The 18,660-nt window shown below is 35.8% G+C and overlaps 1 protein-coding gene across 3 annotated transcripts in view; it reads left to right on the top strand.

Moving 5' to 3' along the window:
- The window catches only part of Nckx30C (solute carrier family 24 member Nckx30C), a 29,346-nt gene extending 11,041 nt beyond the window's left edge, over nucleotides 1-18,305 (top strand). Inside the window, exons 2-8 of one of the 3 annotated variants that reach the window (XM_074137881.1) lie at nucleotides 3,935-4,091; nucleotides 12,784-12,858; nucleotides 14,407-14,585; nucleotides 14,981-15,113; nucleotides 16,206-16,321; nucleotides 16,420-16,556; nucleotides 16,995-18,305. In XM_074137881.1, the coding sequence (XP_073993982.1) occupies nucleotides 3,935-4,091; nucleotides 12,784-12,858; nucleotides 14,407-14,585; nucleotides 14,981-15,113; nucleotides 16,206-16,321; nucleotides 16,420-16,556; nucleotides 16,995-17,235 (1,038 nt within the window). In that variant the 3' untranslated portion in view covers nucleotides 17,236-18,305. Of the gene's footprint in view, nucleotides 1-3,931; nucleotides 4,092-12,783; nucleotides 12,859-14,406; nucleotides 14,586-14,980; nucleotides 15,114-16,205; nucleotides 16,322-16,419; nucleotides 16,557-16,994 lie in introns of all 3 variants that reach the window. The other 2 variants (XM_074137880.1, XM_074137882.1) reach the window with 2 other exon arrangements.
- Nucleotides 18,306-18,660: the final 355 nt, after the last annotated feature.

Below are 18,660 nucleotides of genomic sequence, written 5' to 3'. Positions count from 1 at the left end.
TATTCGTAAATACTGTTGCACAATGACAATTGAATGTAAAATAATCAGTCTTAAGTGAGCAAAATATAATTCTTATCTTAGCTACTTGTGTATAGTCAGGAAATTTAACTAAATTAAAGAAAAACGCTGGAGTTTTTTTAGATCCAATTAGAACGCCATTGGCTCCACTGTATCTAGACATTTCGGCAGTTTCAATTTCAATTTTTTTTTTTTTAAATGACATTTTATCATTCAGTCAGAAATAAAATTCACTTACTTAGGATCCCAGTTACATTTTGATATGTCGAAAGAAATAGTATGACGAATCATAGGGATTGGACGAATGTTATTTCAGTTTGTAGTTGTACCTGATGAGTCGTTTTGTTTCTAGAGAAACTAAAGTTCGTCTGTTGAAACTATTAATCCGTAAAGGTGAGAGTGGTGTACCTATATAGAGCTTGGCGAACTATCGCCATGAAATAACCATTCAGGAAGCCATTCATCCATTCATCAACTATTCAATGTATTATTTTCCCACGATTTTTAGTTTTCCATATATTTTGTTCACCCACACTACCTCATGGACTGTAATCTAAAAACACACTGGAATGAGTCTGCTCGAAATAGAACAAGCCTTGGACACCGTCTGGCAAACTGCAATTCTCTTCCACTGAATAAAATACAACTTTCTTCTATATCTCATTAAACTCCTACACTCATACCTTTCCAAAAGGGATTCTGTCATCCACCTAACCTTTGCTATGTCTTCATACTCTTATCCCATTGCAGCAGGTTGTGACCGGCTAGGTGCGGTATCCTTGCGGGCGCCAGATAGCCGAAGCTATCAGAGACGATATCCCTAACCAGCCTCAAAAGAAAAATACCCTTAAGGGTGCCTCTGGCGGGATAGCTTACTGGTGAGAGGAGGGAGGGTCCTGGAGACAATCACCCGGGGCGATAGGGAGTAAAATAAAATTTTCTCTTGTGCTTAATGTACCAAACGACAAAATACCTTTAATTAAGGAAAATAATCATACAAAGGGAAAACTTATACTAGATACGAAATAATAATAAAAATATAGAACTCACAGACGATAGATAACATAAGTAGGCACTGGCCAGGCCAAACGCACGGTAGAGAATGAATTTTTTTAATTTTTATTTTGGAATCTTGGCTGTAAACAGCACCTGGTCTTGCAGTCCAAAGTGCAAATTTATATTATGTAGCAGCTCCTGCCTCCTACGACTATTTTTCGGTTACAAGGTGTTCCTCTAGGTTTTATCCAAAGTCCTATCCTGTTTCTCTTTTCTGTTTATTACGACATAATAATTACAAAAATTTGGTTTGAATTTCCGAATAAATGGACTGATAGACATGGCAATATACAAAAATAAAACAAAAGTTTTTAATATTCAAAAATACTTTAAATGAATGAAGAAGCTATGAATATAAGGAAATCAACTTAATTACTTTTTTTAAGAAATAATAAAAGTTATTTACATGTTTGGCGGATATGAAATGCTAAATATTTACATATTTATCTGGCAAAAAAGACGCTCGCAAACCATATAACATCTCAGAAGTAATGAGAAGTATTAACTAAAATCATTCTTCAAAACCAAGTATCTATTATGTACACTTGAACGATTTTTTTTACAGCAGTTTAAGTGTTTAAAATTCTTAAAAATGAAATTCCTACCGAAAAGATAGTTGCCTTTAATATTATATAATGTTCACTTGAATGAATGGTACCGTTGAAGAAAGCGTGACAGAGCTCTTTTAGAACACTGAAATCAATATTCTCTGAGAGGAAGTTTCAAACAGTGCAAGGCCTAACGAACATTATGTCAAAGTTCAAATGTAACCTTTAGCGACTGTTTAGAACACTCGGGAATGTTATTCTTTCAGCCCGGAATTTTAGAATTTTCCATACTCATAATTGAATCGTGCATCAAAAATGACCCTTTGTTTGAACGAGAGCTTAACTTCACCAAAACAATTACCCATGAAATTACTCCGCTTAAATAATATTTATTGAAAAAATATTTCAAATAAACTTAGTGATGAACGCCAAACCTTCTAACACCCTCATCTCTAGGTAAAGGAACAAGAAGATAACAGAAATAAATTATACATATTTGAATATTTATCGACACAAAATCACAGATTCTTCTTCTTCTACCTTAGCACTACAACCTTTGCCTTTGCAACCGCATTCCTCCACTGTTCTCCATCTTCTTAGAACCAATTCCCACAGGTTCTCTTCGACTTCATCCAGCCAACGTAAACGGGGTCTTCCTCCATTCTTTCTACCTTCCGGACGGCTGATGAAAAGCTTCTTGGGTACTCTGTATTCCTCCATTCTTTCTAAGTGACCCAGCCATCTCACCTCCCGCGTTTTATTAGGTCCACTATGTCCTGCTGTCAATAAAACTCCTTCATTTCAATGATTTGACCTTATGCGTCATGAGTTTCATTCTCTTAATGGATCAAAAACTTTTCTGAGGGACTTCCTTTTCCAAATGTTCTACAGTTTTTCATCATCTAAAGTTAAGGTCTACGAAGACAACAATCTCACTTCCGTAAACCACTATAGATCTTAAAACTGATTTGCAGTTCCTAGCTCAATTAATTACCGAACAAACACAAATAATAACCAAGATATAAAACCACATAATCTCAATCAAGAAGACAGCGCCAACAGCCACAATTACAACCGACTGATTTTAACTACATGACAGTACAACTTTATTTATATAGAAGTTAAGCCAATCAATGTGTATGTATCACATTTCTGTATCATACCATCCTTTGAAGAGAGCACAAATCGTGTCCAAACGTTTGGCATTTAGAGAAGGCAAGTTTTTAAGAGCTACACCAACACCAGTTTTCAAAGTTATAAGTTAATACTAATCACAGGTTTAAATGTATGAGGGGAAGCGCCATTACGTTGTTTTATGTAGTCAATTTCAAGCTCCTTTTTTAAATTCGCATTGAGGCAGCCAAATGGGCCTAGAAAAGCTTCAGAGAGCTGAGGGCTGTGTCCCTCTTCATGAAAAATTAGTAGGGGAGAGGGGGCACATTTGAACAGAATTTACATTTTCTGTTACAGAGTGCACAGAATCGTATTATTGAACCTTTTTATTTTGTTTTCTACAACTTTCAAGTCTTCTTAACAGATCTATATCAATAAACAGTTGGTACTTTACATACATATCTATATTTTTTTAATTTAAAAATTTTGTGTCAAATGTTAATATCTCCCCCACTGGTGGGGTAGCTTTGAACACAATATAAAATAGAAAGAAATGATATTACTTTACTCTGAATCTACCTTCTATCAGTTATTTCTCTCACTACTACATTACTTTCTCACAGTTTGGACAAAATATTCGGTCTGTTGTGCTTCTTAATGTAGGTTCGGACCACTTTCCCCTTCTCTGCGATTAAACAAAAAAAAGTCAACTGTGATGTTGTGCCCCCTCTCCTTCCATAAAAGAAAATATAATATCCAACACTTTTTGAGAAAAATAGACTTTTGTAAATCCGAGATTTAAAAATACGAATTCCAAATGTTAATATGGACTAACAATAATTACACCTTGTCCACTACTATCTTCACAATACATTTACAAAGCTGTAACAAAATTTTTACTTACACCTTACAAAATATAACATTCCTCAATTCTGGACTTTATAAAAACAATGAAAACGAAGGGAAACTCTGTCAATTATACAACAGGTCTACCACAACATATGGAGAAAATTACCAATCATAAATGTTTTAAATATTTGGCGAGAAATTGAAACTGTTCAAAGGTGCCCCCCTTCCCCTACTAATGCTTGAAGACCAATGCACGGTACCCATAGCAGCACCTTGGCAGTTATTCTGTAAGATTTGTTCTTTTTTCTGTTTTGCTTGCGGTCGCCTATTTTGACACACTGTTGCAGCAGCAAGTTGGGCGAGGAGGCGGCACGTCCAGCGAGACGTCCGTGGGCGGCGCGGGCTCTAGCTCGGTGGCCAGCTCGGCAGCCACCCAGCCGCAGACCAACAAGTTCAGGCATGGCCTCCTCCAGCTCATGATCCACACCATCGACCCTCTACATGATGGTAAACACTTTTTCTATTTCAGAATTTCTTTTACGTTTTCTTTGATTTTTAATTTATAGATTTAGATACGTCAATTAGCTATCCAAAATTAATCTTGATTTTTCCAAAATTTAAAACCTTAGTATTCATTAATTTTATTTTTTCTTTTTTAAGTCGGCAAGAAGACAAATTGCATGCAACTTGAAAAATGATATTTTACTGGTCGAAAATGCAATGGTGTCCGCATTGCTGGATAATATTGTTGACTCCTTCCGTCATAGCACATATTTTTCTTATTGCTGACCATTTCGAATTTTCATCCCTCATCAGAGGTTTATATTCAGTTTGCTGCTGAGAATTTCTCGTTCACTTACCAAGCCGTGTCACACTTCTGTGTGAGGGAAGTAACGAATTGGAGACCTATACTGAGAGAGCAAGTAATCTTTTCATCACAAACTTTTTGATAATGATGTTCCAGCTCTTTTACACTTTTTTAAATACATCAAAGTATATTTAATTGAACTTGCATTGATACTTATTACCTCGTTATCTTCATGATCTGCACTGTGCCGGCGACCTAAAGCTTCATGCAACTGTAGATAAAAGTCTCAGTGTGAACGAATTTCAATTGCACTGAGAGAACAAATCGTATCCCCCACATTTTAACATTTTTCATGTAAATATGATATGGATGTTGATAAATAATTTAAATCCGTGCCTGATAAAGCGGGGTTATCTTCCCGAATAATTTGTTGTTTCTTCCGCTTATGTTGGCAACTTGATTAATAACGAAAATATTTGATTCTACAAAAATAAATCACCAGTGCTGCTGCGCCAACCGCACTTTGTAAAATCACACGATTACAAGTTCTAAGAGCATAAAAAACGTAATGGAAGTGTCCGCAAGGCATATGATAATGGAATACTTGCTTAAAAGAAAGAAATATCTTCAAATCCCGCTAATTAGTGCTAAGAGTGCTGCAAGGTGTTGGGGTATACATAGAACAGCCATCTTAATCAGGGCCTTCTATCTGCCCAGCTTATTTTCGCCGAGTTTTTCGGTAAGCACTTTGGAAGGTAATCTCTCCAAATCCATTCTCTATATGGCCCAGACACCTGAGCCGGCCTTTTTGGATGGACGTACCGAAATTTTGCTAGCAATTATCTACGCAAGCTACCACTTCTTTTTCGCTCTTCACCGAGCTGAATATCTTACATAGAATTTTTCTTTTCCAGAATTTTAATAACGTTTTTTAATGGCAAATGTTACCACTGGTCTCAGTAATCTTTTGTAACCAAACATTATTTTCTTACCTTGACAGAGATCTGAAAAGTTAGCGCGAAATTCTGGCTTTAATATGTTGATTAAACTCAGGTCTCATTTCACACTAACGTGAACCAATTTGGAAACCACGATAAGCTCAGTTTAATAATTTCTTCTAATTTTGTTTTTTTGCCACGAAGGTTTTATTCACATAATTTTTTCTTCGTTTATCGCAAACTTGTGGTTTCGCAAAACTTTTTAAAGTACTTTACAGCGAGCTGAAACCAAAGTATCATCAGCTTACGCCAGATGCTTCTTCAATCTATTTAACACATTGCATCCAAAGATTTGTTTTGCTGGGCCTTACTGCTCATCCCAAAGAGCAGAGGAGTAAAGAATTTCCTAGACTCAGGCATGCGTCGACCCTGAATGGCTATGACAGAATCCCTTGATTTTTAATGCTGATTCTCAGTGTCATTGTCGTCCACTACACGAACACAAGAAGTTCAGGCGGCATTAGCTACCTTCTTATATTTGATCCCTGTTAATTTCTCTTGATATTGTCACTTTGAAATCTATGAATAAATAGCGCAAGTCCAAATTGTATTTTTTTCTTTATCGTCTGCCTGACAATAAAGATATGATCAATTGTCGTCCTATTCTTTCTAAATCCATTCAACCAGTCCCGAGCTGACACTTAGTTTGAACTACGGCGAGCACGATATAAGCTTAGGGGAGTAATACTTTTGCCCTATAATTCCTGCCTAATAATTGATCACCTTTCTTGAGGTTGGACATAGTGCAACTGCACTACATTTCTTCGACATCTCCTCTGTTGCGCAGAAATGCTAAATCCATTTGTACATTTCCTCCGAAAGTGTACTCTTGTAATACTTCAGTAATTTGGCATATATCTGATCTATCTTATCTTATGAGGGGAACTTATAATTTTTTAAGGACTGTAAAACTTCTATATCTACTTTCTGTGAGAGAATGTACTCACATCCTTAACCGGTCAGAAGAAAAAACAGAAACATGGTTGTTGTGATTGATAAAATTGCCATCAAAAAAGAAAATTAGATTAATTACTTTTTACATTTTGAAGTTCGTTTTGTTGGGTATAGGCCATCAATAATAGGCTTATATCATTGCCAGACTTATCGGCTAGGCTACGTTCAATGGCTCTTAGCGTATGAGGAAGGTAATCTTTCTAATCTGTGATTACACTCAGGTGTCTCCAATAACAGGTTTTTGCTAATGTCATTATGGTTGTTTGATTGTATGGTATTTGTATTTGATAGTTAAATTATTTTAGGTAGTTGAGTCAGGTTATTGATGGCATTTGTCCTTTAACTTTAATAAAAGCTGGCTGCGTTTCTTGAAATTGGCTATACTCATCTCTCAAAGAGAACATTCAAGAAAATAGTGTCACTGTGAAGGGCGTTCTGTATAGTAGTAAATGGTGTCATTTATATTGGTTTCTGAAGGCAAGTCTACTCTACTCGGCTAGAACATGTACTCTCCGTTTATTCGGAAAAACTTAGATTAGACGAAACTCCTTCCAGATGACCACGTAACACCGCGTAAGTCCTTAAACTGAACCTTTAACTTTTTCCTGACACAGGTTCAGCCCAGAATGGGCATCGTCTGATTGCTACCGCAATATCACCTACTAGGCAACCTTAGCTGCCTAGGAAATGGTGTTTGGAGTGGCATTGGGAGGGTGTGTAATTGTTGATACGCAGAGGTTCTTGTTTTACTAGTGTTGGTGTAAACTGATTAGGTGAGTAAAAGAATGATTTTTGAACCAACCGTAAGTTGAAATCGCAGATTGCTATTACACTGTATGTATCAAACGTTAGTTGCTATTGGTGCAATGTAACCAGCCATACTAGCTTATTAAAATTAATAAAAAGACTCTCCACCAGCTTAATTTTGAATTAACTTATTATTGAATTAATTTAGTAAAAATCCAACGTTATCAGAATATTTAGCAGTTATGTAAAAAATATTTTATTAAGATATTCTTGGTAAGAATATCTTTCATTCATTGTTCTTAATGTTTTTATCTTAAGCATGCTTTTTAAATTTCTTTACTTGTTTTCATCTAATTAATTTAAGTATTAAATATACTTCTTGACTTAACATCTGACAGCAAGGCTAATATCGGTGCAAAGATTTTTAGAGTTTGAAATATCGCAACAAATCGGCCCGAATGACATATAAATTTAAATGAAGAATTTAGGATAAATTTTCCCGCAGGTAGGATGAGGATTGGCCACTTATTCAGGATCTAGGTGTCCTACTGGTATCCAAATTTTACACTCCAAGAACTCACACTTGCACACAACCTACCCACATAGTTCCGTAACAACACCCAAGCATACATTCAATTACAGCAACTCTAGAATTATGGTTTCTGAACAAAAGAAAAAAACATTGAAATCCATTAGAGATGATAAACGTATTCAAAGAACTAAAGCAAACACAAATAAATTAAACTAAATTAACATAATACAGACGATAAAAACTTAAACAAACGGCCGACATAAGAAGCTGTTATAGTAATCACCTGATTAATAAGAGAGCCTGATCTTTCATTTAAGACCTATGCCCTGCAAAATAAACATATAGAAAAGATATTTTTTACCTACGGTTCAACTTAAAGGAATTTTAAACGATTATTGACAAATTGAAATCTTCATTATGGCGTGCTAAGTAGTGGATTTCCAAGCCTCTGTCAGCTTAGAAAATTTAAAGAAGTCGAATTGGCGAAATCCAAAACAAAAGTAAATATAAATCCGATTTTACAATCAACATGAAAAAATGCTTTGATTAGTACGAACGGGAAAAATCCCAAATGATCTACCTAAAAGCCAATCAAACCAGTTGAACATTGAATTTATGTTAGCATCACTCAAAACTCGATTTACCACGTCCGTGCAGACGAGCCAATATGACCAGCTGCCAAGAGAAGACTATAAAACCTATAGGAGAAATAAGATGAACAGGTTTGATCTATAACGCAATTAGTGACTACCAAAGTTGCATTAACGACGTTACATGTTTTTTTTATTTTTTAAAATTACCAGAAATGCCTAAATAAAACATTTTTTGTTTTACAAGTTCTCAAAGAAATTAATTTATGTGAGACAGTGTACTGGCAGATCTGCAGGACCGCAGTAGGAAAAAGGGATGAAGGTGGAGAAATAAAGCTGCTCTCTCTGTGGATACCTTCCAACCTAAACTGCAAACTAGGCCATCGTACGCAAGCAGATTGGCAGAATAACAGTCGCAGAAATGAAGTACATAAATGTCTAGTCATATTTAAAGGGATTGCATCCCGAACGACGTCATGCTGACATCAGCTTGAAGAAAATGCCCTGCAATGAACTCGTCCGGAAATGACAGTTGAAATAGTTTGGACATGTTTATAGAATATGGAAATTGTTGTAAGTAAGACCTACTGGAAATAATCTGTAGACAAATTATTTAGAAAAGATCGGTGGAGCAAAAGAAATCCGGTTGAATTCACATAGGGCGCTGGTAACTGACAGAGATAGCTGGCTGTCTTGGTTGAAGGCTTATCTATGATAATCGGTACTATGGAGGATCAGCAACAGAGAGTTAAAGGTTGTAAGTAAGACCTACTGGAAATAATCTGTAGACAAATTATTTAGAAAAGATCGGTGGAGCAAAAGAAATCCGGTTGAATTCACATAGGGCGCTGGTAACTGACAGAGATAGCTGGCTGTCTTGGTTGAAGGCTTATCTATGATAATCGGTACTATGGAGGATCAGCAACAGAGAGTTAAAGGTTGTAAGTAAGACCTACTGGAAATAATCTGTAGACAAATTATTTAGAAAAGATCGGTGGAGCAAAAGAAATCCGGTTGAATTCACATAGGGCGCTGGTAACTGACAGAGATAGCTGGCTGTCTTGGTTGAAGGCTTATCTATGATAATCGGTACTATGGAGGATCAGCAACAGAGAGTTAAAGGTTGTAAGTAAGACCTACTGGAAATAATCTGTAGACAAATTATTTAGAAAAGATCGGTGGAGCAAAAGAAATCCGGTTGAATTCACATAGGGCGCTGGTAACTGACAGAGATAGCTGGCTGTCTTGGTTGAAGGCTTATCTATGATAATCGGTACTATGGAGGATCAGCAACAGAGAGTTAAAGGTTGTAAGTAAGACCTACTGGAAATAATCTGTAGACAAATTATTTAGAAAAGATCGGTGGAGCAAAAGAAATCCGGTTGAATTCACATAGGGCGCTGGTAACTGACAGAGATAGCTGGCTGTCTTGGTTGAAGGCTTATCTATGATAATCGGTACTATGGAGGATCAGCAACAGAGAGTTAAAGGTTGTAAGTAAGACCTACTGGAAATAATCTGTAGACAAATTATTTAGAAAAGATCGGTGGAGCAAAAGAAATCCGGTTGAATTCACATAGGGCGCTGGTAACTGACAGAGATAGCTGGCTGTCTTGGTTGAAGGCTTATCTATGATAATCGGTACTATGGAGGATCAGCAACAGAGAGTTAAAGGTTGTAAGTAAGACCTACTGGAAATAATCTGTAGACAAATTATTTAGAAAAGATCGGTGGAGCAAAAGAAATCCGGTTGAATTCACATAGGGCGCTGGTAACTGACAGAGATAGCTGGCTGTCTTGGTTGAAGGCTTATCTATGATAATCGGTACTATGGAGGATCAGCAACAGAGAGTTAAAGGTTGTAAGTAAGACCTACTGGAAATAATCTGTAGACAAATTATTTAGAAAAGATCGGTGGAGCAAAAGAAATCCGGTTGAATTCACATAGGGCGCTGGTAACTGACAGAGATAGCTGGCTGTCTTGGTTGAAGGCTTATCTATGATAATCGGTACTATGGAGGATCAGCAACAGAGAGTTAAAGGTTGTAAGTAAGACCTACTGGAAATAATCTGTAGACAAATTATTTAGAAAAGATCGGTGGAGCAAAAGAAATCCGGTTGAATTCACATAGGGCGCTGGTAACTGACAGAGATAGCTGGCTGTCTTGGTTGAAGGCTTATCTATGATAATCGGTACTATGGAGGATCAGCAACAGAGAGTTAAAGGTTGTAAGTAAGACCTACTGGAAATAATCTGTAGACAAATTATTTAGAAAAGATCGGTGGAGCAAAAGAAATCCGGTTGAATTCACATAGGGCGCTGGTAACTGACAGAGATAGCTGGCTGTCTTGGTTGAAGGCTTATCTATGATAATCGGTACTATGGAGGATCAGCAACAGAGAGTTAAAGGTTGTAAGTAAGACCTACTGGAAATAATCTGTAGACAAATTATTTAGAAAAGATCGGTGGAGCAAAAGAAATCCGGTTGAATTCACATAGGGCGCTGGTAACTGACAGAGATAGCTGGCTGTCTTGGTTGAAGGCTTATCTATGATAATCGGTACTATGGAGGATCAGCAACAGAGAGTTAAAGGTTGTAAGTAAGACCTACTGGAAATAATCTGTAGACAAATTATTTAGAAAAGATCGGTGGAGCAAAAGAAATCCGGTTGAATTCACATAGGGCGCTGGTAACTGACAGAGATAGCTGGCTGTCTTGGTTGAAGGCTTATCTATGATAATCGGTACTATGGAGGATCAGCAACAGAGAGTTAAAGGTTGTAAGTAAGACCTACTGGAAATAATCTGTAGACAAATTATTTAGAAAAGATCGGTGGAGCAAAAGAAATCCGGTTGAATTCACATAGGGCGCTGGTAACTGACAGAGATAGCTGGCTGTCTTGGTTGAAGGCTTATCTATGATAATCGGTACTATGGAGGATCAGCAACAGAGAGTTAAAGGTTGTAAGTAAGACCTACTGGAAATAATCTGTAGACAAATTATTTAGAAAAGATCGGTGGAGCAAAAGAAATCCGGTTGAATTCACATAGGGCGCTGGTAACTGACAGAGATAGCTGGCTGTCTTGGTTGAAGGCTTATCTATGATAATCGGTACTATGGAGGATCAGCAACAGAGAGTTAAAGGTTGTAAGTAAGACCTACTGGAAATAATCTGTAGACAAATTATTTAGAAAAGATCGGTGGAGCAAAAGAAATCCGGTTGAATTCACATAGGGCGCTGGTAACTGACAGAGATAGCTGGCTGTCTTGGTTGAAGGCTTATCTATGATAATCGGTACTATGGAGGATCAGCAACAGAGAGTTAAAGGTTGTAAGTAAGACCTACTGGAAATAATCTGTAGACAAATTATTTAGAAAAGATCGGTGGAGCAAAAGAAATCCGGTTGAATTCACATAGGGCGCTGGTAACTGACAGAGATAGCTGGCTGTCTTGGTTGAAGGCTTATCTATGATAATCGGTACTATGGAGGATCAGCAACAGAGAGTTAAAGGTTGTAAGTAAGACCTACTGGAAATAATCTGTAGACAAATTATTTAGAAAAGATCGGTGGAGCAAAAGAAATCCGGTTGAATTCACATAGGGCGCTGGTAACTGACAGAGATAGCTGGCTGTCTTGGTTGAAGGCTTATCTATGATAATCGGTACTATGGAGGATCAGCAACAGAGAGTTAAAGGTTGTAAGTAAGACCTACTGGAAATAATCTGTAGACAAATTATTTAGAAAAGATCGGTGGAGCAAAAGAAATCCGGTTGAATTCACATAGGGCGCTGGTAACTGACAGAGATAGCTGGCTGTCTTGGTTGAAGGCTTATCTATGATAATCGGTACTATGGAGGATCAGCAACAGAGAGTTAAAGGTTGTAAGTAAGACCTACTGGAAATAATCTGTAGACAAATTATTTAGAAAAGATCGGTGGAGCAAAAGAAATCCGGTTGAATTCACATAGGGCGCTGGTAACTGACAGAGATAGCTGGCTGTCTTGGTTGAAGGCTTATCTATGATAATCGGTACTATGGAGGATCAGCAACAGAGAGTTAAAGGTTGGAAGTGATGTTAGTGCTCTGCAGTGTTAAAAAAATAGCTCTATATTTCAGTACACTTTATGCAACCAATAATTTTGTATTGTTGATCTTAATATAATTGGTTTTGCCGAAATTACAAGCTGGAAGAAAACCAGCTGAACGGATATGCAATATTACTGAAAGATTTTGCAAGTTTTCATTTTCTTAAAGATAGTAACAGGTGCACAAACTGTAATTTCTGTTAAAGTCCATTCTTTCATATGGAAAGTGTGTGTGGAGCCAAAAAGTCACACGTGTAAAAAATTAGTGCCATTTTGTATTGGTGAAGCTTACAAAGTTAAAAGCCACTAACATTTAGTAAAAATTCTACGTTTTACCAAATTTCACGCAGAAGTTGCGGTAAGAGAAAGTCGTGTGAGTGTTCGCACAGGATTTTGTCACGACAATTAAATTTAAAGGCATCCCATCTCGGTTTTTCTTTTGATTTTCTTTTCTTTTTTAAACGCCCATGTATGTTTCCAGGGGTCTCGAAGGTGGCGCATGAGCGGGGAAATGGAAATAGCGGGTCCCAGCAGAAGAGCGACCTCCATCTAAAAGGTGACATTAAAAGCAACAAACTTAATAAACTAACAAAGTGGAAAAAGATAACAATATATAAATATATATATATTTTTTAAATAACAAACAAAAGCAAGCAAATTTCCCGAAAGAAAACAACAAATTTTGATTTTGCAATGGTGCAAACACTCACATCACTTTCTCTTACCGCAGTTTTCAAAATTAAATTTACTTGAAACTTAGAATTGGTACTGAAAAGATTGTTGCCTTCAATATACATGTTCAATAACACAATGATTCTGTTGAAAGAAGCGTGACGTCACTGTTTCCCCCATTGTACTCTGTTTCGAACCAAAGCGGTAGGTCTGACATATGTTATGCCCAACTTCAGTTGAAACGGTTTTGCGATTACGAAACACCCGCATTCTGGCCACACATATGGTATACTCATGTTTTCTACAGTTGGTAGGACTGAACAATAAACAGCAAGATAGGTACAGGTAAGAGACATCCCAATAATTTCAATGAAATAGCACTTTGTAGGGAAGCCTGCTCCCAACCCCTACCAAAACCCCTTCAATAATTTTTTTTGAGAACATATTCCAAATAAAGGTTAATGTATCTTCATATAATGAGAATACCGCACGATATGAGTTTACGAAATTTACGGAATTTTTGGGAAATTAAGAATTCAGTAAAGAAGCATTTCCTGTTGGTTGATTTTATCCAAAAACTTATGTCGGACCCATCGAGGCTCTTACTCTAAATGTCGAATTTGAATTTTCGGAACTTTTTAGTCTTTGTATTATTTTAACATACACATGTGTAAACCAATTTGTAAAAACCATTATTTATTAGCAGGAAACCTTGAAAACTCGAATTCGAAAACTTTGTAATGTTGCGATACTTCTTCTCAAGACGATTAAGAGAAAGTAATGAAATTGAGTTAGTATTTCTCTTATAACAGCTTACATTCAACTTCTTTTAAACGTTTAGATGCTATCAATTCACCATTCTGAAACTACACTTGTCTTGACAGATTCGCAACATTCCATTTCCCCATGGCTTCCTAAATAAATATATGTGCGCATATTTGTTTTAAAACATTTTTAAGTTTAAACAGTAATTTTGGTTAAGAGTATCAAGATTAACTCGTACGTACCGTTACTTAAAATCAAAACGAAAAAGAAATTAAAAAACATATTTTACTTCCGGCAACTACTTTTTCTCTACTTTTAAAATACCTTCCATTGTTAATATCAAATTAAACACTTGAGAATTAGAACAGTGCGGCTCCTTTTAGTGGAATTTGACAAAAAAAATTCGTACCCCTAGCTGTTCCGCAACCACTTGTTAAATGTGAACTTTCTATTGTTTCCGTTTCTAGTTTATACGGGTAAAACACAAACTCAAACACAAATAATCTAAAGGAGTTTCTAAAGAGCACTTTTCTTTACTGAGGGGACCTCAGACGTGGTTTCGTTGATAACTCAAATCGAAAACCTGCACGATTTCGACACTTCTTACGAGGATTGAAAAATTTAAGGAAATTTAAGAAATAATAATTTTATTTTTCTGTTTGCTTAGGCAAGGTGGACGAGAAGGCTACCCAGTTGCATGCTATCGCCTCGCTAAAAGTGCTGTTGGACGCCACAGCACCGCACAAAGGGGGCGCGACTGCCAGCTCCGCCAATCACCTGAAAGAGACAGCGTTAGTCTCCAGGCCGCAAGCTGAGCCAAATGGCATAGCCGTCCAGTCTTCATCCGTGAGTAGCTTCTACTTAAATTTAACCAGTTTGCAAACTACTACCATGACATCAAATCGCCTGTTAAAGTTTTGAAGTAGCACCAACTCTTCAATAATTATTAACAAAATCAATATCTTCATTGAATGGTGGGTCTAATGTTCTTTCATTGATGTGATTAAATTTGCTTTAACTCTAACCCTCTAGGTGTCGACCATTTTTTTGAGGAATATTATAAAATGTAGGAATGTAGGGACATGGTTAACTTTTTTGTCACTAATCGATGTTAATGCCTCGTAAAAAATGAATTATAAGGCCTGTTCAACCTGTAACACTCTACATATTTTTTGTAGATTTCTTTTAGGCGAGTAGGTTGTAATGTGCAGAAATTCTAATATTAGAATGCGTGCTTACAGGTGGAAGAAGATGCGCCCGAGCCACTAGACATGGGATGGCCAGATTCTACGCGTAAAAGGATCACATATCTACTCGTCGCACCAATAGTCTTCCCATTGTGGATCACTCTACCTGACACTCGTACCCCTAGAGGCATGTAAACTACAAAACATTCTCTAAGCTTTTATTTCAAACGCTTTACCACTTCGTAAGATCTACTGTGCCGAATTAAGGACTGTAACCTTGAAATATTTCATCCCTCATCCAGTCCTACCTCCAATCTCTCTGCAATCCCCGATTTAGAACTGTTCAGAGTCCTTCCCTTCACAGTTTACAATTTTTTACTCAGTTGTAAACTCATTTGTTATCTTAAGATCTTTTGTAGCCGTAACTATTAGAGAACCCTTCATCGAATGATTTTGTTGGGGACATTGATCCTTTACCGTATCTGCACGCATATAATAAGTATCTACTTTTTTCTTCACATTTTCAAGTAATACAATTTTGTTGTTGCTACAGATGTTCAGTTTATCACAATATATCAATAATTCTTCGGAACAATAGTAACTGTTTTTAGAGTTTATTTATTTATTTTTTAATCAGTTTTTAGTCCCCAATCAACCAAGCATTTCAGAAGTAAGATTTAATGTTAAAAATAAATATTCCTGAGTTCATTTTGTAATTTATAATTTTCTCTCATCATCACTATTTTTTCAGTATTTAGTGCTATTTGGTTCAATTAATTAAACTTTCTTAATGAATAATGGTGATTAGAGAATAATGGCGTGACAGCTTAAAAAGCAAGAAAATCGGTGGCATGCGATTACATGACCTGTTTTGAAATATCTCGCAAAACTTTTGAAATTTAATCCGTAAAATAAGCAAGTAAATTTATTTTTGTTATTCATTTATTTGCTGCGCCTATGGTGTTCACCTTCCTCACTGTGGATTATTGTCGTCTAAAAATGTTTAGAAGCATTGGTACTTACCCCGAATGTTGGGGAAGGAAGTATCCTGGCTAGAATTAAGTCAAGTCCCAGAGTTCCTTAAGAAATAAGCTTAGAAAGAAAGTTTAGCAAGTTGAGTAGTCTTTTACTGTTAACCGGTTTATTAGGGATGCTTTCTGAGCAGAAGTTCCAGCATCAAAAGTATATAAGAGTTTGTAGTTGAGCTGTTTTCTCGGGAACCCGTCAACCAACAGGATACTAGGGCTAGTTTAATTATTTAATAGTGATTGTGTTGCAGGTAAGAAATGGTTTTTCATCACCTTCTGTGGAAGTATTGTATGGATTGCAGCTTACTCCTACCTGATGGTATGGTGGGCTGACATTACAGGAAAAACTGTCCGCATCCCGCCAGAGGTCATTTTTATTTTTATTTTTTGTTAAACATGTTAATTTAATAATAATAATAATAAAACATAATCTATGAAAATTAAAACACAAAATTATTTTGATAGGTGATGGGATTAACATTCCTAGCAGCTGGTACTTCAATTCCTGATCTAATTACTAGTGTCATCGTCGCGAGAAAAGGTTTCGGCGACATGGCAGTCTCTTCGTCCGTAGGCAGCAATATCTTTGATGTCACAGTTGGGTAAGTTGTGAACATTTTCTTTTGAGATGAAATCACAAGGGTATCAAATCTTGGCTTAAGATCTCGTCGGTTCGCTGAGATGAGCAATGGAATCTGCCGTGGGTAAAGCCAAGAGATGACCTAAACCCAAAGATTATGACACCAATGCTAGAATACCTGGTGTAACGCCTTAAAACTTAACACTTAAATAAATAAACTGTTAAGTCTGCAGGATGATGCAATATTTTTTTGGCATGAGGCTTATATTGCTGCCAGATTAACGTTCTATTGTAATTATCAATAAAACTTTTCAATGTCTTGTACATAATAATTTTCCATCAAACAGTGCCGTTTTAAAAGATATTTCCATGACCACCGTTAAGTCGTGTGAGATTTCACACCACAGTTTTTCCGCCTTCTAACAATTGTTTTCTCATTTTCTTTTTATGTATTTTCCAGGCTTCCAGTACCATGGCTTCTGTTCGGTTTGGTATATGGTAAACCTGTTGAAGTGAACTCCAAGGGTATGGTATGCTCCATAGCAATATTGTTTTTCATGCTCATGTTTGTCATATTGTCGATAGCTTGCTTCCATTGGAGAATGAACAAAGGTCTTGGATTTACAATGTTTCTATTGTATTTTGTATTCGTTACAGTTTCATTATTATTTGAATATAAGGTTATAACTTGTCCGGTTTGAAAAAATCAAAAATTGTTAAAAACTTTAAAAATTTATAAACCAGAAATATATATATATATATTATTCAAGGTTACTAAAACAAAAAATGAAAGTTACAAAAAAAAAATTGAAATGTTTAAACATATTTGGTTAAAAAATGATCGTATACAATTTTTTTTTTATAATTAAAACTTGTTTGTTAATTTTGTAATAATTTTGTTTTGTTAAAATCTGACTTTAATTTGTAGAGATTATAAATAAATAAATAATAATTAATTGATTCACTTTATAAATAATAAATTTATAAATGAAAATCGCAATAAGTAGATTAGAGGAATTAAAAAAAACGTTAACAATTAAGAGGATGATTTTGATTGGATGATGCAACAAAATGAAGTGTTTTTTTTTTATTTTATTTTTTATAAATACAGCTATTCTATTGGCTATCAGACTTTTAAAGCTTTGGCAACTTATAATTTGTTACCTTTTTTTACTTCTAAGTGAGAGCAAGCAATAAGAGTGTGTTAACAATTAATTAAATTAAAATTTGATACAATTTAAGTTTTCACCTGTATACATTTTTCCTCTGAAAATAAAAAAAAAATGGTGTATTTAGGGCCTGGTCTGTGTGTGTTTCTTTTGACAGATTATATTCAAAGCTAAAATTCGCTGTAACCTCAAACTTCTATTCAAATTTGGGTACTAAGTTTTTGGGAGAGATTAAACTTAAAAATATAATATGGAATTCCACGTTGCACTGCAATTGGGTAGTTCAAATAGTAGTATTTTTTACTTGCACAAAGTTATTTAGAGCCGGCCAGGTAGTTCAATAAGGATGACACTTTTCCATTCGTTCAGTTAAATTACGTGTTTGTAAATTTGTCTATTGAAAGTGTATAGTCGCAGTAAGAGTCGTGTGAGTTGTGGTCACTCCAGATTTTATTACTTTTTGTTCTGAGAAAGTTTCGAGATGGCTTCAAAATTTCTAAAAACTTATTTTTCGCCGTAAAATATACTTATCCCGCAAAATCATGAATTATCTGGAAAAGAGTTTTTATTATTAGGGGGATTAATTGTTCATTAAACTTCCATTGATATAGGTCTATCAATTATATCTAATGATCATATTTTCTCTGGAAAATTCATTATACGCGAGGGCAGAAATAGCTTTTAGTTCTCCTGTTTGGGTGCTGTTTCTCACTTCTTTATATGACAAGAATCAAATTTAGTACAAAAATATATAATTTAGTGAATATTTTTGCTTACAATGGTAAAATAAATTAATAAATTCTTACATAGTTTTAGTGCACATATCGAATTTGAGTTATTACCGAACATAAGCACACTTTTTGATGAAGTCCCCTGACTGTTGTTTGCATTTATATTCAGCACAACTCAAAACACGTAAATCGCGGAAGTGGCTGCTTTATTGAATCAATTTTCCAG

Source organism: Rhodnius prolixus, unplaced genomic scaffold, assembly GCF_049639745.1.
Source record: "Rhodnius prolixus isolate KJV_2025 unplaced genomic scaffold, Rpr scaffold_11, whole genome shotgun sequence".
In the NCBI taxonomy this organism is placed as follows: domain Eukaryota; kingdom Metazoa; phylum Arthropoda; class Insecta; order Hemiptera; family Reduviidae; genus Rhodnius; species Rhodnius prolixus.
Note: the sequence above shows the minus strand (reverse complement) of the source record. Positions and strands in the feature narration are given on the sequence as shown.